This window comes from Vespula pensylvanica, chromosome 14, assembly GCF_014466175.1.
Source record: "Vespula pensylvanica isolate Volc-1 chromosome 14, ASM1446617v1, whole genome shotgun sequence".
Classification (NCBI taxonomy): domain Eukaryota; kingdom Metazoa; phylum Arthropoda; class Insecta; order Hymenoptera; family Vespidae; genus Vespula; species Vespula pensylvanica.
The window spans coordinates 1089823-1110962 of NC_057698.1; the positions used below are offsets into that span (position 1 = coordinate 1089823).

The following is a 21140-nucleotide window of genomic DNA, read 5'->3' on the forward strand; positions in this document are numbered from 1 at the left end:
CACGCAAAACTATATATAGTACAATTACGTAACCTTTAAACGATAGATTAGGTCAGGTCGTGTTAAGGTTAAAGCATCGCACTATTAAGTATTCTCTTAAACGGATACACCGTGAGAATATGAAAAACTTGCGAGAAAAGAAGAAGTAAAAAAAAAAAAAATCTCTTACTTCTAAATCATCGGCTTGAAGAAATAACTTTAATATCGATTCCCAGTTCTAATCTAACGTTGTACGTTTCGTTGCATTAATATCGACTGCACTGCGGTCGAAAGTACAGCGTTGCGAGCGAGCTAGCAAGCTAGCAAGCTAGCAAGCAAGCAACTACGGATGCAACGTATTAACTCGTTCGTTGCTGATAGTTTCATAGATACCAACACGTGTTCCCTACAATGCGAGCTCTTACTGACCTCAAAAAAAAAAATTAAAAAAGGAAGAAAAAAATAAAAAAAAAGGGAGTAAAAATCATAAGTCTGTAAGAACGCAATTATTCCAAGAAAATTAATTACAAAGATATTTATAACTGATTGATAAAACGATTATTAATTCGATTCCAGAAAGAAGTACTATCTTCTTTTTCCTAGATCACATCTATCAAATCAAGCTGAATGAGATAATGACTCGGATGAGTCAGAAATATGAATATATGTATGTATGTACATATATGTCTCATACATACGAGAGACGTTGCGTTTTTAATCTGCTCTGCCATAGATAATTTTTGTTGACTCTTTAATTCTCCCTCAACGATGGCGATGACGATAACGACGATGACGATGATCGTAAAGCTATGGATAAATAAACGATAATCTTTAGCTCTGTTGCTTAATGGACGTTAAAATGTCCCTTTGATGTGGTAATCACGATCGAGTAATTAGACTACTAGATTTTGGAAAGTAGCCAATTTCTGAGTTAACTTTCACTCCTTCAGACACAAATTATCAATCAATTAGCAATCTATTTTCTATTGTAAAGAAATAAATGACAAGGATGAAGACTTTCTATTCCAGATCAAATTGGAAAAGTAAATAGAGAAGAACTATATACATACATAATACAGACATATATGTACATATATATATATATATATATATCTACATATGTACACATATATGTAGGTGATTGATTGTTAATTGGCTTACACTTGGTCCAACAGTGTTGTACATTGAATTACTAAGCTCGGTTGTACGATGATGGTGCGTGTGGACAAAGAGAGGGTTCGTTAACGAAGCTCTTACACGTTCGCACTTGCTGCTTGCTTGATTGCTTGCTTGCTTGCTTGCTTGCTTGCACGAGACGTGGCTCAAAGGAACCAAACGCTTACTAACACACCAGCCACTGTGCTACAGCTTACCTGCGAGATCAATCGATCGTGCTCGTAGCTTCTCTGGGCCAAAAGTCGACTGGTGAGGTCGCTTGATCGAAAATAGTCGACACTCTCCAAATTCGATAGAAATCGTGGACGAAGTCTGAGATTGCTATTCAAATAAAAAAAAAATTTGTTTTATTATTTACATCAACTTTTTCTTTTTCTTTTTTTTTTTTTTTACATATCGTTTAAATAACTTTTGTATATAAATAACATTGTTAAAGAGCAGAGAACGTTTTGTTTTAATGTTTCAACAAAGTAGAAAATAAACAAGTGTTTCCGTTTAAATATCCCAATGTAAAATGTTAAACAGTTTTAGAAACAAGCGAGACAAAGGAAGAAGAATGAAAAGTGAAGCGTTAAAACATGAGATAAATGTGGTAGACGCGACAGAAGAAGAACCTGCTGCAGCTTTGCGGAGAAGATGAAAGCTAACGATCACAGAAGTTTTTTCAGAACGTTGGAAGAGCAAAGAAGCGTCCAGCACAATATTTGGTGCCATCAAACCAGAAGTAAAAGCTATTGTATACAACTTCCATTCTGTGTTACGCCGGTGGCGAAGAAGACAGAGAGAAAGAGAAAGAGAAAGAGAAAGAGAGAGAGGGAGAGAGAGAGAGTTGCGAGTTCTTTTTTTCCACGAGTTTTGTATTTTAAAATACATATTTGTTTTTAAATTCTATACTTACTTGCACTCGACGAGAGAACCGTGTCCATCCTCAGTCCTACGTCTTTTTTCGTCCTTTCTTATTATATTATCTGTCAAGATTCTTCCTGAAAGGTATATCGTATTTTTGTTAATAATAATGATGATAATAATAATAATAATATTTTAAACATTTGATCAAGATAATGAAATACTATCTAGACTATGTAGTATAATTATATATAGTAATGTATTATACTAATAGTATATTACGATATATAATATTCAATATATCACATACTATTTATCATATATATATATATATATATAGTACATATTATATTAATAGTATAATTATACTATTACAAGTAATACTAAAACATAACATTATATAATTTTAGCTTAGAACTCGAAAGAAAATTGAATTACAGAGGATGAAGAGTTAACATTTTTTTTAAAGATATACCGTCCCGACTTAACTATTCATTTATACATTTTGATACTCGTTAGAAACGATCGACAAAAGCGTATTGTATGTAAAATCGTGCTAGAAGGATGCAAAAATAATGTGGAGAGTGCTCGAATATACTGATAGACGATTCGTTCGCACGTGTTTATATAATTGAATGGTGTTACGTATGTACATATATACATACATACATAGGTTACGAGAAGAAGAGGATCAAGTACCAACCCTCTTGAGTTCTTTAAATAAAACATTGCTCGCGTTTGATAAATACGAATAGAGAGAAAGAGAGAGAGATAAAGAGAAAGAGAGAGAGAGAGAGAGAGAGAGAGAGAGAGAGAGAGAGAGAAGAGGGAGAGAGAAATTCCTTTCGCACAAATTTCGAAATCCTTTCGCCAACTACGTGGCATAACACGCTGCATAATGAGCACTCACTGAGAAAATCCATGCGAATTGCCCTCGAACTTGAGTCACTCGAGTCAAACCAAAATTATTTCGATGCTTGGTCGCACACGTTTCTCATGCTCTTATATGCGGTTGCCTTTGAATCGAGACGAGGTTAGCTCTCGTTAACTACTCCTTCAATTTTCTCTCTTCTGACGATAATTAGTCATCGCTAAAATTGTACTTGATAGGAGAAAACAAATTTGAAGAAGAAAAAAAAATTAAACTCAAACGGGAAAGAGTGAGAGAAAAAGAGAGAGAGGGAGAGGGAGAGGGAGAGAGAGAGAGAGAGAGAGAGGGAGAGAAAGAAAGAGAGAAAAAAGAGAAAGAGAGATAATTGAAGTTAAAAGAAAGAAAAAAAAAAAGAAAAATGTATCATCATTCGTCCCGTTCGAACGATTCTCTTCTTTTCTGTCTCTTATGTCTCTAATTTCAAGACTTTGCGCAATGTCATCTATATATCTTTCTCTTTCTCTCTCTCTCTCTCTCTTTTTTCTCTCATTATGCATGTCTATCTATTGCTTATCTCGGTCGCTCACGCATACAAACATTTCGCACATGTAAATGTATCGAAGATCTCGTTTACTTGCTCGAAATACGGTCTTTCTCTCTTTCTCTTTTCACCTTTCACCTCTGGTATTATGTCACATACCTAAATTTCCTTTTATACGTGCCAAATAAAATAGAAATAGTAATGGGATTTTCTATTTGTGTGCGTATGTATTCCAAGTTAGATAGAGAAGAAAGATTTGCGCGCAAAATTCGTAGAAACGTTTTATCCTCTCTTTTTCTCTTTCTCAATTGTCACCGAGCCAAAAGACCAGACTGTCAGGCTGCTTCTACTTTTATTTGTATCATTAGTTTATTAATATGTAATAATTAATTAATTTATATATATATATATATATATAAAATATAGATACATTTACAAGGTGGTTCACGTAAAGTGTTTTCACAAATTCGTTTTCGTTCGAAATCGTTAGAGACGTACATTTTAAAAATGAATGAAATCGAATAGAGAAAAATTATTGGGATAGTCGTTGTTATTAATTAATTAATATCGTGGTAACGTTTAATGTTCAAAAAAAAAAAAAAAAATAATAATAATAATAATAATAATAATAAAAAAATTCAGATCGATAAAACGATTTTAATGAAAACAGTTTGTAATACTTTACTTAAATCATTCTCTATAATAATTATTAAAATAAGTTGTATTATTACATTTTTATATGAAACTGTTAGAATTGTTTACAACTTTTAGTTTTATTTCAAACATCACCGAAATCCATCCAATATATTTTTATTTTCTTTCAGACGGTTTCTTTCTCGTCGAAAGCACCGTAGCACCGTAGCTCTCGTGGCACCGATCCAAAGCCATCGTCGTCTCTTCAACGTCCAGACGCCGTGCGCTAGACATAGCACGTGTCACGATCCTCTTCGTGATAGTTTAAATCGAGTTTCACGCATCTCTCTCTCTCTCTCTCTCTCTCTCTCTCTCTCTCTCTCTCTCTTTTTCTTTCTAGGCAACGATAACGCGATGTAATCGCGGATGCGCGGCAAATTCTTTGGAAATGGTATGTCTAACATTCGTTCTAAGATATTTCCGAATATAATAAAAAATCGAGATCAAGATCGAGAATTTTTCACAGAAGATATCATATTAAATAGAGATTTTAATGATATATTACACTATTAGTATGGTACATGTAGTATAAATATACATCAAATAAATAGTATACATATATAAGAAAAATTACATATGTATACGTGCTATATATTATTTCAAGTAATATTATAAATTTTATATTATTCATATAGAGGAAGAAAAGTTCCCTAGGTAATTCTTAAAAATTTCGTAGTTTACATATTGAATAATATACATTTTTTTAAGAAAAAGATAAAAAAAGAAAACTATAGAATAGATTCATTTTATGAACTTCTTTCATAATCTTCTCTATATAGTTTATCTCGCATTTTTCTTTTTTTTTTTTTTTTTGGACGGATTTCATTCGACTTACCTTTTTTACAATCGCGTCTCTCGTAATTAAAATTGTGATTCACGTCTGCCGGGATGTTCGCGTTGTAGAGAGCAGAATGCAAGTCTCGTTGCAACAGTCTCGTCTCGTGAGTAAGCTCTCGAACTTGGTCGAGAAGCTTCTCATAGCTCGATATTGGAAGCGTCATTCCTCTCTCATTTGGCTTCATTTACGTATCGCTCCTTGAGTTGGCCGCGCCTTGGCGACACCTTATTTTACCGTGCACGGACATTCCCGGCGATTATTTTCTAAAACAATGGTGTTACAACGATGCATTAGATTCAAAAGAGAAATGAATATTACCAAATTATTTCCAGAAAATAAAAAAGAAACAAAAAAAAAAAAAATGATGCCAAAATTAACAAGAGAGAAATTGATTTCTTCCAAGGAAAGAAGAAAAAAAAGAAAAAAAAAAATATTTCGTTAGAAAAACAGAAATAATTATTTCCCTTCATTATACATGGATATATGAAATTATCTTATATATAAAAGTTTTTTTATAATAATCTATAAGAATCGTTACATAAAATTATAAAATGGTGCAATCTTTTTTCGAACAATTGATGATTAAAAAAAAAAAAAGAAGAAAAAAAAGGAAAAAAAAAAGGATAATCATCGTCGTCGACGTTCGGCCATGATCTTTTATCTATCCCTTTTCAACGAATGAAAGTCGATCAGACAAAATGAAAATTCTACGAGCGGATAAGATCCGTAAAGAGAGAAAAGGATGATGATTTTCGATCGAGAACGACCGTAAATCCATCTTTCATTATTCTCGCTTTCACGAACGTTCGAGTATCACACGAAGAAAGTTTCCTCATTTCTCCTTCTCTTCTTCTATGATAACAATAATTATAATTATAATAATAATAATCGGAACGATGACAGGAGAATTCGGAGATCAAACTGGAGAGAGAAAAAGACGAAAATTTTTCTCTCATTTCTTTTAATTTCTGACAATCCTTTTTTTTCTGACAAGAATAACAAAAGAGAAAGAACGAAGATTTAAATATCTAGAATAAGAATTATACGATATTGTACATATCGAAATGGGGGAAAAAAAAAAAAAAAGAATATATATACACATAAAAATACTCATAAAGAGTAAAGGAAAAAGCAAGCGTGAAAGAAAGAAGTAGAAGGAAGAAGGGAAAGAACGAAAGAAAGGAAAAAAAGAAAAAGAAAAAGAAAAATAAAAATAAAAAAAAAGAAAGAAAATGAAACCCACAAAGAACAAGCCGACGCACACGGATTCATTATTAGCGGCTACGCGAATGAAACGTTGAAGCGTTTCGCGTTTCTCTCCCTCGCGTGTTTCCTCCTCCTGATGGAGCTTTTGTTGGAGATGAAAAAGAAAAAAAAAAGGGTAGGGGAGAGAGAGAAAGAGAGAGAGAAGGAGGGGAGGTTTACTGCGCCCTCTCCGTCGTTGCATTTGCACTTTCTGCACGCGGCCACTTGTGCTCGTACGATAGCTCCAAGCGATAGCCGTGCAACTTCGAAAGGGAGAAAGAAAGAGACAGAGAGATAGAGAAAGGCAAAAGATAGATAGATAGATAGAGAGAGAGAGATAGAGATAGAGAGAGAGAGAGAGAGAGAAAGAGAGAGAGGAGAGAATCGCTCTCCTACAACTTCCGATCGATTGTCCGAGGGAAATGGCTACGTGTCGAGTACTATGTCCGCTGTTATACTTGTGATCCTTAATCGAGTTAAATTATAACTTCATAAAGTTAAAAAAATATTAATAATAATAAAATTAATTACGAGAACGAATCGAGATTCTTTTTCATACAAGTTTTTCGTTATTCCATCCATGAAATTTACATAATTATTATTATTATTATTATTATTATTATTATTATTATTATTATTATTATTATCGTAATCGGATAATTATTATCATTATAATCACACGATTACGTATTATGTATTATCGTATGTATTTTGTCGCTTTGTATATCTATGTATGTTAATTATTTTATTATTGCAATCAGACAGATAACATTATCGTACTATGATACTTAAGTAACCATGATCTAGATCAGTGAGAAATCGACGTAAACGAACTAAAAGAAGGAGTAAATATCATTGCGTGCGTTTCTGAGTCAACGCTGAAAAAATTATCGATAAATGCCATATCGATCGAAAGTTAAAATACATTCGCGCCAGATCTTACTTTTTCCCTTTCTCCTTCGTTTCTTTATCTTTCCTCCCTCTTTTTTTTTCAACTTCCAACCCAAAAATGGGAAAATCCTTGGCGAGAATGCCGACCGGTTTGACGAGATCGCTATAAAAGTAAACGTAGCTGGAATGTTGACCTGCATCATCGAACGTTGTAATCCATGTATAAATAAAATCGAAATAACTCTCGAGAGGGAATATAACGAAAATAAAAATAACAAAAAATGGAGAAGAAAGAAATGAAAAAAAAAAAAAAATAGAAATAAAATACGTATATCTGTTACATGATACTTCTCTATTAAATTTTGATTTATAACGATCGATCTATCGAAAAGAACGAAATAAAAAAGAAACATTTTGAAAGAGAACTTTTCTGTTTTTCAAAATAAATATACGCACATGCATATATATATATATATATATATATATATATATTGCTTTGATTAATTTCAACTAATTTAAATCGAGGATCAAGCACGCATGCACGCGTACGCACACACACACAATTTGCGGAAATAGAAATCTAATACGTTCACGGTAATTCCAACCGAGAGAGACCGTCCGTCTTCGCTGCATCCTGGGAATCGAAAGCCACGAGAAGATATATATACTACTTTGTCTTGATAAAAATTAAAAAGAAAAAAATAAAAAGAAATAAAATAAAATAAAATAAAATAAAAAGGAGAGAAAGAAATAGAAATATATACAGAAATAGAAAAAATTTGTTAACAAAAAGCAAGATATTCAAATACGTTTTTGATTTTTACAAGATATACTTGTAAAAATGCATACAAGTTCATAAATGTAAAACGTGAAAGAAAGAAAGAAAAAAAAAAAGAAAGAAAGAGACAAATATATAAATAGCATTATATAAAAATACAATACAATATGCGATATTGTAAATGTATTAAATTGAATAATCGATGACCAAAGAACGATGCAAAATTAACTCTCGACCTATATAATTCAACTTTTATATATTCGTTTTTATACATCCTTCTCTTTCTACATTTTTATTTTTTGTTCTATCTTTTCCCTACACGTTCGTTGAATCACCCTTCTACAATTTTTTCTCTCTTTTTCCATTTTATTTTTTCCCTTTCTTTCTTTTTCTCTCTCTTTTTTTTTTATACATTGAAACTCGTCCAACTCGTTCAATTTTTTTTTTCCCCATCGTTATCGGAAATCCTCGACGAATTTTTTTCCCCAATCCATAGAGACGCGTACATATGTATCTCATCAAACTATTTTACATAAGCATTAAAACATTTTTACACTGTCCAATTTTAACCGAACGACGAATGAATGAATTAATGAATGAGCGAATAAAAAAGAAACAGAACAATATGGTTTCTTTTTTATCTATCATTTCGATAATTTCTTATGTATATTTGTATGCGTATATATTATAAACGATCTGGGCAAAAAAGATCGATAAAAAAAAAAAAAAAAAAAGAAATTCTGTTATTTACGACAGGCGTATAACTCATGTTATATGTCACGCAGAAAAAATGAAATCAGCTGAAGACTAGTGAAAGAAGAGAATGATCTGGGTCGCGAGTTAATTTCATATTATTCTTTCTCTCTCTCTCTCTTTCTTTCTTTCTTTCTTTCTAGCTTTCTTTCTCTTAAGTAAAGTATATCTTCATCTTCTTTTCATTTTAAAAGCGCCATAAGAATCTCTCGCTCGTTACGAAATCCTCCCACTGTTGTAAATACAAACGTGCTCATTTCTTTAACTTCTTTTCTATCTCACTCTATCGTTCTTTCTCTTCCTCTTAACTGCAACAGTAATTAGGACTGCACGGCTGGTGAACTAATTTATCGCAAGGTACATCAGGATTAATTTGTTTTTCACGCTTCAAGGTAAGCATGTATGTATATGTACGTATGTGCATATGTATGCATGTATGCATCTAATTCACCTTCGTAAATCAATAATTAACAATTCGATTAACAATTTTTCTTTCTCGCTTTTCATTATTCCTAAAATATCAAATAAAAATTATCCATCTCGAGCTATTTATATTAATTAATTTCACGATCACGTTAAATAAATATTATAACAACATTTCTACAAGAGAAATCACATATGCTATAAAGGTTTCATATAAAAGATGTTACGAATTTTGATCGATTTAAAAAATAAAAAGAAATATCTTTTCGTTACTGAGAAATAAATAATTATAATCGCAATCGAGAATTTCTTCTTGAAGTCGATTTAAACGAATTGCTTGCTATGAAATTTCGCTTCTAGTTAAGAAAAAAAAAAAAAAAGAAAAAAAGAAAGAAACAAAAACAGTAATAATAATAATAATAATAATAATAATAATAATAATAATAATAATAATAATAATAATAATAATAATAATAATAATAATTCATCGATCAATATCGCTTTAATTACGAGAAAATCGTAGCTTTCTCTTTCTCTCTCTCATATACATAATTACGAATAAATGAGAGAAAAAGAAAGAAAGAAAGAAAGAAAGAAAGAAAGAAAACCAAGCACCGATCGTAAATGATGAATTTTACAGAGAAATCGTCCGTTCTTCTATGATAATTTCCGTGAAAGAAGGAGGAAAGGAAAGAGAGAGAGAGAGAGAGAGAGAGAGAGAGAGAGAGAGAGAGAGAGAGAGAGAGAGAGAGAGAGAGAGAGAGAGAGATAAAAAGAGAGCAAACGCATGTAGCTGCTTTACCGAGCACGTCTGCGGTGTGCGTTCCGTGCTCCATAACTGGAACCAGTCTTGATTGTAAGAAGAAAAAGATATAGGTAGGGTAGCTCTAACATAAGTTATACTTATACCTAGGTTATTTTAATAAAGAGAGAAAGAAGATCTTAAAACTCATCCTTTCTCTCTTTCCTTTCAATGTGAAGCTAACGAAACGAGAACGAGTCTCTTATTTTATATAAAATCCAAATTAATGTGTGAAAAAGAAAGATAGATAGATAGATAGATACAGGAAGAAATATATACATATATAAATATATATTATAGATAAATAAATAGATAGATAGATAGATAGATAGATAGATAGATAGATAGATAGATAGATAGATAGATAGATAGATAGATAGATAGATAGAGAGAGAGAGAGAGAGAGAGAGAGAGAGAGAGAGAGAGAGATACAACTATAAATTATATTATTATTCATAAATTTTACTATAAAATTCAAATTAGTTATTTAATTTATATATACATATACACACATACAAATATATATATATATATATATATATATTAATCTAGAAAACGAGATTAATAGGATTTCGAAAGTTTCTAATCATTTCTATGACCCATTACATAGATAGTAATATATACATATATACATATAAACATATGTATATTCAAGTTATTGACGTGATCGTTGTATTCGTCATTGGCGTGTGTGATGTATATATAATTATATTTCCACGGGCCATCGACCCGTCGTCGTCGTCGTCGTCGTCGTCGTCCGATGTCGACGACGATGAAACCGAGTTGTTTCTTGGACGTAAGATCGATCGTAAGAGCGTTGCGTTTCACGTGCGATAGAAAGAAGCCAAACTAAAATCTGACCGTACTTCTACATTGCGAATTTATATATGTATAATATATATATATTTTTTTATATTCGCATATACGTATCCAAAACGTATATACGTACGTTTTTTATTATTTCTATATTCCTATTTTATTATATCCCATTTTCCATTGTAATTAACTTAAAATTAAAATCTTTTTGTTTAACGTTACAAAAAGAGAGAGAGAGAGAGAGAGAGAGAGAGAGAGAGAAAAGATTTGATATTTACAATCATGTAACAATGTATATTAGATAAGTAATCTCTTACGATCTTTGCAATTATAATGCATCAATCTCTGCAATGGAAATTAGCTTGAATTAGTTAACTCGCATTTATTAATTACTTCAACTCGATTTATTAATCATAGACATAACTTTTTTTCTGAGCTAAGAGATTAAAGATGGTTTCCATTGGAAGAGATCAAAAATGTCTTCTTTTTATTATTTATAAAATTCAACAGGTTGACTTGAAATCTTTGTAAAAATAAATAATTCAATGATTATCATTTATCTTTACCGGCTTATAATGATAAAAATATTAAATAAGTAATTCGATATGCTTGGAAATATATTATGCGAAATTATTCTTGCGAATGATAATGCGTGTTGAAGGACGATCTCGTGTTACAATGTCTATCTATCGAAAGAACAATAGAAAGTTCAATAACCGTTGTTAAATATTTTTTGTTCTAAAAACAATAATAATGTTTTGCTATTCGTCCTTTAATATCACTTTTGTTTATCGTTTACGAAACATTCAAATGAAACGGAGTCGTAATTTAAGAGTCGCAATTTGTAAATAAGAAAATCAAAAAGAAATAGAAAAAAGCTATTATAATTACATTATGACTAATAGTTTACTGTGATTTCATGCGAAGGACCTTTCTGTCTGTGTTTATATAGGAAATTCTTGGAAATAAAATGTACGACGAATATTATATCGCGTATATTAACGACGAAAGCGATGAAAATGTAATCTTAAAATATGGACTTAATACGTCATTATATATATATATATATATATATATATATATATATATATAAAACACACATTCGTTTATAATTAATAACCATAAAATCAATTCTTCGATCGACCGATATAAATGGATTTCATATATTATGAGTATACTTAAATCTAGATGAGTGTCAGGTCAACGAACGCAAACTTTCTTACTAATACTATTATAATCCTGTAAATACGAATAAACAAATTACTATTAATGTCGAATACCTACAATTCGATGCATTTGCGAACAGGTCGACCATCTTTGTTTCGTAACGTGCAATCTATCTTCTTTTGTTTTCTTATAGATATATACTTGGCGCGTTTTCCTACTGTTTTTCATTCTCCATGATACATTTTACAAATCACAGGAAATATCGAAATATTCTTTGTTCTTTCCACGTTATATACAGATATTATTTATGAACGAAATCAATCGAATAAATATATAAAACGAACAAACGCGTTAGAACATTTATAGGGAAAAAAAAAAAAAAAAAAAAAAAAAAAATCGTTCAAATAATAGAATAAAAGGAAAACTTACTTTTTTCGAAGTTTGGACTCGAACGATGTTGACCTAACGATGAGAAATGACGTCGATGACGACGACGATGATGAAAACCAACGAAAATCACTCTTTCTGATTTCTTCAATCCTCTTTTTCTAATCTCACAAAAGTCTGCACTTGATGCACCTTGCTCGATCCAAAAATCTGTCGATCGATGTTCCACAGAAGAATAAAATAAGAAATGAGAAAAGATATATATATATATATAATAAAATAACACGTAAAAGATAGCGATGAAAAAGGAGGCAGAGAGAAAAAGGAACCGAGAACGACCTGCCTCCTTACGTAGCCGTTTGAAAACTCGTGCAACACGCTTCGTGCGAACGTCGCGATACCGTACCTCCCCCCTCCTAACCAGCTCGCAACAGCTATTCCCGCGCGCGACCTTCCCCCCTCCCCACTACACTCCTGCGCGCGCATATACGATCGTGTATACAAGGAACATACATCTAACCACTACTACTTCAGTCTTAGCATCACCACCGTCGCTATCGTATTTTACACCCTACGCCTACTTTCCGTCTTCGATGTATTTTTCTTTCTCCAAAAAAAAAAAAGAAGAAGAAAATAAAAAGGAACAAATAAGATATTTATTAATTTACGAACTTTCCCTTTTCATTCATAAAATCTTCCAATTAACGTTTCTATATAACGATAACTATATCAAGGTTTATTTCGAATATGAAACAATTTGATATGTATATGTATATTTGAATTTGTTGGAAATTCAAATATTCGTTAAGTATGTAATATCGATATTATTTTTTCGTTACGTATTCTAAATGTTTCTCAAATTATCTTTTTCTCCTTGTAATTTACTATTTACTTGAAATTTTAATATGTAACTTCGATCGTACGTTAGATAGTTGTTACCTTTTTAATATTAGAAAATAATCGATCTTAAAGAGGTTAAGATAGCCCGGTGATACAGAAAACGAAAATTGAAACGCATTTTCTGAGAAGTGTATAAAGCAGAGTAAGAAAACGTCGAAGAAACCCGTTGAAAACTTGTCATGTACGGAGCTCAAAATAAATGGCCCATTTACGAACTTCATGTACATGAATATATATCTACTTACATAGAACGACGGGCTTCTTTCGAATTTCAAGCGCGTTCCTTGCTACGAGTTACGAAAGAGTGCATATGTATACATACATACATAATATATATATATATATATATATATATGCACATATATACACAGGGCCGCTTTGAAGTGTTAGCCGTCCCTATCTCAATACGCATTGAGAGTAGATTCATAGCCTAACCTACCTATCAATATCTCGGCCCTATTCACATTCAAATAGTTTCGTGAAATTAATTCAAATTTGATGAATAAAAAAAGAAATTTTCGATATGAACGAGATGTAACATTTTTCAAAAAATAATATATAAACGAATGCTTATATATCAATTATTTCGAGCTCATTATACTCATTAACAATCAATATCTCCTGAAGTTACTCGCTTTATAAAGAAATTTTATTTGTTTATTAATTATTTTGTGCTTTTTGACTTCTTTTTTGAAAATAAATTTTCTGTGTTTACTTCTTGTGAATTTGTAAAATAAATAAATAAAAATGCCAATAACGTGTCAAGGCAATGACAATTGGTAAGTCTACGGTAGAAATTTAATATTTTTTTAATTTTCATTAAGATTTCTCTTTTTTTTTTTTTTTTTCTTTATAATAGTTCAGTATGCATGCCATGTACTCCTTATTCTCCATGTTCACCTTGTACCATTTGGAGACAATATTCCCCATGGATTCAATGTCCACCAAAATTTGGTACAACTTGTAAAGTCAAACCTAAAATTACTACCTCTGTAAGATTTGGTGGTTTGAAATATGAAGCACGTAACGTTTTACCAACTCCACCAGTTCTATGCAGTCCACCACCATTTTATCCTGTTCTCGTTGGTTAGTTATCTTCTGTTATCTTTAAATCATATATTATTCTATATTATTATCTCTCATTTTTTAATTCTTAGGAACTTATCCTTTTTGTGGTTGGCCAAGTCCATGTGCTGAATCAACTGCTTTAATTACACCACCGATATCTTGACACGCTGCTATTTTATTAGTATTATTAATTTATAAGTACTTTATTAAAAAGAAAAAAAGTATTGTGCGAACTGCAGATAGATATCAGTACATTAGTACCTGAATTTGTATTATTTTTGTTATCTTTTTATCTATCTATTACAATGTTCTTACAAAGGTAAAAGGTTTATACTTTTACAAGAAAGATTTACGCCCAAACATTTTAATTTATTATTTTACACATTCACAGTAAGAAAAACTTGACAAAGTACGTCAGTGTCTCTTGTACCGTTTATGTCAATATAACTACAACTTAGGAGTTTACAGTGCTAAAATGTATGGCATTCCAAACACTTGCACCTTCTTCTTTGATAGCTCATAGTTCTAACGACACCCGCGAGAAAATGTTCCATATCTCATAAATTAATGTGCTAAGGATGCATGTATCTCACAGCAATCCTCTTTCAGAATATACAAAAAAAAAAAAAAAGAAAAAAGAAAAAAAAAGAAAATAAAACAAACATCATTTTCATGTTGTATTCTTTCTTTTGTCTTGCCAAGTCTTTAACTCTGGCATAGATGTAGAAAAGACACATCACGATATCTGTGTTCCACTAACAATCATGACAACATCCAAAGTTCTCGAGTGTGTATCACCACTGACCAGATTATTTAGATGGATATGTTGCCTTTTTATTTCAGCCACAAGTAACAAAAATTTCTTACATCTTGCTAAATCCTTTGGTAGGGTTTCCTTTCTGTGAAGAGGTTCTTGAGAATGTACACTTGTCCTATAAAAATAACAATAATAGCAACGGTTTCCATCAAGGACCACCATAAGACCCGTTCATTTAAATCTTCAGCTCGTTTACGGCCTTGAGCTTCTCTTAATCGATGATGCGTTTGGTAATCAAGTATATTATTTAGATTTTCATGCACTACTTGTGCCGATGACTCCATCTAAAGAGTAACAGTAAAGTAGATATATTTATTATGTTGTATTTATCTCAACGATTTAAATAACTTTCTTATACTTACTTGAGTCATAACAGTGACATGTTCTCCAAGACCCGGAAGTGGTAATTCATTTCCAACTTGGAAATCCATATATACAAGCTTATGAGAGAACGTAGAAAACTCATTACTAAAACATACTTTATATACTCCTGACATAGTTGGTACGAATGGATGAGAGTCAAATTGTGTTTTCACTTGTTTATAAATGATTTCTTTGTTCGGTGCCTCTAATGTAACATCTACGTCATATTGGCCACCGGTCACAACCTAATTCAATAAAAAACAAATCGACATTTGCAGTAAATATGAGTAACGATAATATCTTAAGTAAATACATTAATGCATATCATAGAATGTTGTTAAACGTTGATTTAACTTACGTAATTTTCAAATATATATATGTATGAAAATTAAAACGAAATAAGTTTCGTTAAAAGGACAGATACAGTACCTGAAATTCAAGCGTCGACGAAACATTCTTTTCAATTTCTTGATAAAAACATTCTTTTGCATTATCAGACAATTCGAAGCTTAACTCGACGCCACCCGTAAGTAAAACAGTGTGAAAAAGTATTGAAACAATAAGCATCCATGTCGACCAGTAATCCATTCTCCGTTTCATTTAATTTATCTAATTATTATTAAACACACATTTACACACACCTTTTATGAACTACAATTCTCTTAGCAAATCGTATTTGCGACGGAATAGTCGACTCCCAGACAAAATTTACTTCAAATAATCTATTTTAACGTGGCCGGATGTTAGTCGACGCTATGAATCGCGACATCTCGAATTCGGAAGTGGCTGTAGACACGTCCATTTTCTATGACGTCATTTTGAGACACGTGACCAAAAAGCATCTTCGATTCAACACACCTACGTTTTATATCTATATTATTCGTGTTCTGCGACCGTTCGCTTTAAAAAAGAGAGAGAGAGAGAGAGAGAGAGAGCTTCTTGTACAAAGAAAATAAAAAAAAAAAAAAAATATATCGAATCTTACAAAAGCAAGATAAGTCAAAATATAAATAAATCGAAATATTTGAAAGAATCCAATTAATTTTACTTATTTTTTTTTTTATTATAGAACGAGAGAATGAATTTAAACGGAATAATCTTCATACGAAAAGTAATTTAACCTATTCGAAGTACCATCGTAAAATTTTACCTTCATTCATCGTATTTCTTCTTTCAATTATCTTCAAATTTTGAATACAACTACTTCCTTGATAGAAATATGAATAAATCAAATATGGCGCGCAATTAGCGATAGGTATAATGGTTCTGATCGTTATCCCGATAAAAAATCGTATATTATGTATATTTTAATAATAATTTTCAGGAGTAGATATAATAATAAAGAAGATGTAAATATAATTGTGTGATGTTACTAACGAATGTTGTATGATTAACAAGTTTTTAATTTAAGTCGAAAAATGAGAATGACATTTTTTTTTTTTTTTTATAGAATAATAAAGTCGATTATATCGTAAGATTGTCGTATTTGATCGGAGAAGTTTTAAGGAAATGCGTTTCAAAGCCATTGCTATTACATGGAAGGGTTTGCGTGTGGCGCCTAAGGGGTTATTTCGTCGTTCGTTACTGTTTGTAGAAGGGTGTATATTAAGGGTGCAAAGGGTCTTTCCAGTTAGGGAGACGAATCAGTCAACCCAGATAGTCTAGGTAAGATTAAATAAGAAAAAAATCATGATGTTGATAACGTTAAAAGTCAACTAATACAATATTTTCTCTTAAAAAGAATATCTTATTTGAAATTGAATATTTTAGAAATTTTATTGCCAGGATATTCATTGTATTAATAAATAGAATCTTATAATGATAAATCGTATAAAATATTTTTTCGAAGGGATGTTATAAATACGAAACGACGTTTTAAGTATGCAGTATCCAGCTTAATTAGTCACTTTCATAATTTATCTAATCTGACGACTCATCAGACCCTTGTTCTCTAAATTATCTAGATCCAATCGCTTTTTAAATTTTTATACGAGACGAGAATCAGTTACGAAATGCTTTTAAGAAAAATTTCTTAAGTTTATATTCGTTGTTCTTTTTAAATTCGTCGAAGGAAAAATTGAAAAGGAAGGACAGATTTGATGATAAGAAAAAGATTGTGTAGACACACACATATACACATACAACGAATAAAGAGAAATATATATATATGAAAATTTTCATACTTATATAAAAACATATAAATTTATGTATTTTCGTACATTCTGATTCATATTATCGGTTCTCGTACGTTCCTCGTATCCGCGATACGACACAAAAGAAAATCGTGTTTCATGTGGATTAGATAAAAGCTAGAAGTTAGTTTCCGCTCTTGAAACTTTGACTATATGTTATTAGTTCAAAGCAGTTTAAAGATTATTATATATAAAAATATTTTTCTATATCTTCCAAAGTATTGTAAATATTTTTAATTAATGTATCAATAATTAATTAAACTCGTTGATACATTAATTTGCCGGTGTAACATATCGTTCTGAATATTACATTATTTTATTATTATATTTTCAAAGAAACAAAATGGGTGTGAGTGAAATAAATATGTGGATATTGATACGTAGGTACGATCAAATTGGTAAGTTTACGATTATGTGTTATTTTATATATATATATATATAAATATATGTGTAAAAGATAATTATACAAACATATGATCTCTAAACAAAAAAGGTTAAGAGATAATAAAATTAACATACGTTAAGTATAATTAAAGTATATCATTTTGTAAAATATATACTATTTATCTTTATATTAATTAATATATGTTATTATTTTTGTTTTTAGAATCAGAAAACGATACGTTACAAACAACTTTAAATTGTTTTACTGTTGTACCTGGAGTAACATTGGATGAATTAAGAATATCTATTTATTATTGGGCTGGTATAGAAAAAGATAATAATAAAGTATTAAAAATTAGAAGACACGATAATAATTTGATACCATTGTCTTCTTTGCTTAGAGGATCTCACAAAGACAAGTATAACAAATTGATGGTTTATCAAAAATTAGATTAATAATAGCATAAAATAAATCAGAAATGTACAATATGTTCATTTTCTGAGAGAAAATTAATGGTTTACAGGCCTTTTATCATTGATGTTGTCGGAGTACATCAATTTTGTAAGTTGTATCATTATTTTGTTTAATGAATCAAGAATACATGTAACTGTATTAATTTATGTCTTTCTTCAATTCTAAATTCAGGTCCTGTAGAAGAACGGAGCCTACCACCTGGTTATTTAGATGCTTTCAAATCTAAACTTGCCAATTTAGAAAAACGGGTAATGATACATTTACGTTTATTCGCTCATGATTATGCAAAGTTCTTTTAAGTGTTTTCTAATAATACTTGCACCTGAGATAAACAGTAGTAAATGCTTGCAGGTGATGATGGTAGAATCATTTTTACCTAATATGACTTCTTCTCATACGCGTGCGGTAGAAACTATGGTAACTCAGTTAACAAATTGTGTTAACTTCTTAGATCATAGACTGGATGAATTAGCACCACAATGTTGGAAAAGTCAAATTCAATCGGCAGCCTCTTGAAAATGGGACACCAATAATATATGACTGAGAATGCATGTTAACCTATTTATCGGAGATTTAGAATTATAACAAGAAGAATACAAATAACTACATTAAGAAACGGCAATGATACTGGATGTCAAATTCTAAATCAAAACGATCTTGTACTTTACATCTACATGTACATATGGCAAAAACATAAGAAAACGAATAAAATAATTTTGAGTGTCGCTCCATCTCATGGTTCCAACGAGGACACGGCTTTCATGAATTTTTGGAAAAGCTTTATTTCCTTTGAAAAAAATCGTATATAGAAACGGTGTTTCTTAGAGAATAGCTTATGTATAAAAATAAAGCTTTTTAAGATATTCAGAAACCTTTTAATCCTTTTATGTATTATATGTATATTAATTTTAACAATGTGATGTATATATGTAGAAACAGAATATAATCAATATTTAAATTAACAATCGTAAAATTGTGTTAATATTAAAATTTCATTGAATATTTCACAAGAGTCAAGCTATTAACTCGAAGTAGTTGACCGTGTTTAATGTCAACTAAAAAGAATAGTCGAACGACTTTGACGATTTCCGAACCAGTTTTCTTTTACATTTCGACGAGTGAACATCAAAATTCACTTTTACCTTACGGTTTACTGTAAACAATTTGAATTTTCGATTGATTAAAAATTATTTAAACGATCTATAATATCCGTGGAGTTAAATTTTTGAAAAAACTAATATTTAAACAATAGTGCATTCGGTTAAACGTTATACAATTCGTAACACGCGATAAACAGAAAATAACATTAATCAGAAATTTTAATATTTTAGAACTTTTTACTCGCGATATTAGGTTATTGTAACATAATTAAAAGCGGCCTCGTGGTTGACCTTGTATGTTTCTTTTTACATTTGAACGAATAAAGATCGGAGCTTTCTCCAAATTCTTTTCTGCAAGTATCAACGAAATAAGTATATTTTTATATAACAATTAATTTTTTTTAGACTTAAGTTTTGAATTGGCGGTTCTGGGTTAGTCGTGACGTCACCAAAATCGATCCATCGATCGACTTTGACAATTATTGGATCAACTACCTCTATATTCCGACCGAAGCTCTTCCTACACTTAATTTGCGAGCTTCAAAATTAATTAAGTGTCGAGAAATTTATATTTATTTAAACAATACGCGCAGTTGAATAAAGCAATAATTAAACAATACTAAATTCAGTGAAATGTTACACGTCTGAGAATACAGCGAACAAATAATAAATTCATTTTTTTCTCTGTTAAAATTTTTACAAGTGATCGTTGTTAAAGCGATAGTTTGACACATGGGTAACGTCAACAAAACGAAACATTGATTGACTTTGATAATTACTGGATCAATTTGCCATTGTATTTCGACGAGTAAACATCAAAGATCTTATAGTATGCTATTCTTGTAAGTAGTAACGAAGAGTTAAAATAAGTACACTATTGTATCATTCATTCTTTCCATATTCTATACAATTCATTTTATTTTCTTATTAAATCACATTGCCGATATTCGGTAACGCATGACAACAAAACAAAGTCGTATTATTGCCGATTTTGACGGTACTACTTCATTTTCCCGTTGTACTCCGACGACTACACATCGCAGCTCTCAAAAAACACGCTCCCTGCGAATATTAGCGAAGAGTTCATGCAAATACATTATTATATAGCCTCTTCTTTCTTTCATTCTATATATCTTATTTTCTCTTACAATTAAATAGCGAATTGGGGATACTTGGCTTCGCGAGAAGAAAACAAAGTAAGTCCTTTGACCGACGATGACTATTGCAAGTTCAGTATCGCTTTGTATTTCGACGAGTATACAGCACGGTTATCGCAGTACGCGTTTTACGCAAGTAGAAACAAAGAGTTAATGTAATTGCAGAATTATATCATATATATCGTTCTATCGATATTCCACGCGAAATATTTTCTTTCAAAATGAAATGGAGAAGTGGAAGTAATTCCCCCCTCCCAGAGGACCAGAAAATTATATATAGGACCGACTGATAGTCCGTGGTTCATATCTACTTACAATTTCGATGAGTACGTATCGCGGATTCCGCAGCACGCGGTTTCCGCAAGTAGTACCGAAGATTTTTGTAAGTACATCATTAATTCTTTCAATATTCGACTCGATATATTTTGTTTCAGATCGAAATGGAGAAGTGGGAGTACTTTCCCCTCCCGTGTTGACA

At 31.0% G+C, this 21140-nt stretch overlaps 4 protein-coding genes across 10 annotated transcripts in view; 2 read left to right on the forward strand and 2 right to left on the reverse strand.

Moving 5' to 3' along the window:
- The window catches only part of LOC122634351, a 29676-nt gene extending 17290 nt beyond the window's left edge, over window positions 1-12386 (reverse strand). For 3 of the 5 annotated variants that reach the window (XM_043823214.1, XM_043823212.1, XM_043823209.1), the window contains exons 1-4: window positions 12249-12386; window positions 4942-5207; window positions 2054-2138; window positions 1353-1476 (exon numbers count right to left, since the gene is read on the reverse strand). In XM_043823214.1, coding sequence (XP_043679149.1) covers window positions 1353-1476; window positions 2054-2138; window positions 4942-5128 — 396 coding nt within the window. In that variant the 5' untranslated portion in view covers window positions 5129-5207; window positions 12249-12386. Of the gene's footprint in view, window positions 1-1352; window positions 1477-2053; window positions 2139-2911; window positions 2940-4941; window positions 5208-12244 lie in introns of those variants that run through there. The other 2 variants (XM_043823210.1, XM_043823213.1) reach the window with 2 other exon arrangements.
- Window positions 12387-13623: 1237 nt separating this feature from the next.
- On the forward strand, window positions 13624-14836 carry LOC122634139. Its single transcript, XM_043822772.1, has 3 exons — window positions 13624-13885; window positions 13966-14192; window positions 14264-14836. Exons 1-3 carry the CDS (start codon window positions 13854-13856, stop codon window positions 14335-14337), a joined length of 333 nt encoding a protein of 110 aa, XP_043678707.1. The 5' UTR covers window positions 13624-13853; the 3' UTR covers window positions 14338-14836.
- On the reverse strand, window positions 14527-16130 carry LOC122634138 (transmembrane emp24 domain-containing protein 3). Its single transcript, XM_043822771.1, has 3 exons — window positions 15784-16130; window positions 15354-15599; window positions 14527-15275 (listed from the first exon to the last, which is right to left on the reverse strand). Exons 1-3 carry the CDS (start codon window positions 15952-15954, stop codon window positions 15048-15050), a joined length of 645 nt encoding a protein of 214 aa, XP_043678706.1. The 5' UTR covers window positions 15955-16130; the 3' UTR covers window positions 14527-15047.
- Window positions 16131-17616: 1486 nt separating this feature from the next.
- Window positions 17617-19370, forward strand: LOC122634169. Of its 3 annotated transcripts, XM_043822830.1 has the most exons (6): window positions 17617-17944; window positions 18154-18349; window positions 18455-18492; window positions 18577-18653; window positions 18757-18765; window positions 18857-19370. In XM_043822830.1, exons 1-6 carry the CDS (start codon window positions 17890-17892, stop codon window positions 18875-18877), a joined length of 396 nt encoding a protein of 131 aa, XP_043678765.1. In that variant the 5' UTR covers window positions 17617-17889; the 3' UTR covers window positions 18878-19370. The 3 variants fall into 3 exon arrangements, with proteins under 3 accessions (XP_043678765.1, XP_043678766.1, XP_043678764.1); XM_043822831.1 differs by lacking the exon at window positions 18757-18765 and having other exon boundaries at window positions 17620-17944; XM_043822829.1 differs by having other exon boundaries at window positions 17632-17944; window positions 18757-19370.
- The last annotated feature ends 1770 nt before the right edge of the window (window positions 19371-21140 follow it).

What these genes read in the sequence shown, in the direction of transcription:
- LOC122634169 (XM_043822829.1), top strand. Translation starts at nt 17,890, where the DNA reads ATGGGTGTGAGTGAAATAAATATGTGGATATTGATACGTAGGTACGAT. An exon ending in AGAGGATCTCACAAAGACAA is followed by an intron (nt 18,350 to 18,454) that starts GTATAACAAATT and finishes AATGGTTTACAG; the next exon opens with GCCTTTTATCATTGATGTTG. An exon ending in TTGCCAATTTAGAAAAACGG is followed by an intron (nt 18,654 to 18,756) that starts GTAATGATACAT and finishes AAATGCTTGCAG; the next exon opens with GTGATGATGGTAGAATCATT.
- LOC122634139 (XM_043822772.1), top strand. Translation starts at nt 13,854, where the DNA reads ATGCCAATAACGTGTCAAGGCAATGACAATTG. An exon ending in TGTCAAGGCAATGACAATTG is followed by an intron (nt 13,886 to 13,965) that starts GTAAGTCTACGG and finishes TCTTTATAATAG; the next exon opens with TTCAGTATGCATGCCATGTA. An exon ending in ATTTTATCCTGTTCTCGTTG is followed by an intron (nt 14,193 to 14,263) that starts GTTAGTTATCTT and finishes TTTAATTCTTAG; the next exon opens with GAACTTATCCTTTTTGTGGT.
- LOC122634138 (XM_043822771.1), bottom strand. Translation starts at nt 15,954, where the DNA reads ATGAAACGGAGAATGGATTACTGGTCGACATGGATGCTTATTGTTTCA. An exon ending in CGTCGACGCTTGAATTTCAG is followed by an intron (nt 15,600 to 15,783) that starts GTACTGTATCTG and finishes TTATTGAATTAG; the next exon opens with GTTGTGACCGGTGGCCAATA. An exon ending in ATGTCACTGTTATGACTCAA is followed by an intron (nt 15,276 to 15,353) that starts GTAAGTATAAGA and finishes GTTACTCTTTAG; the next exon opens with ATGGAGTCATCGGCACAAGT.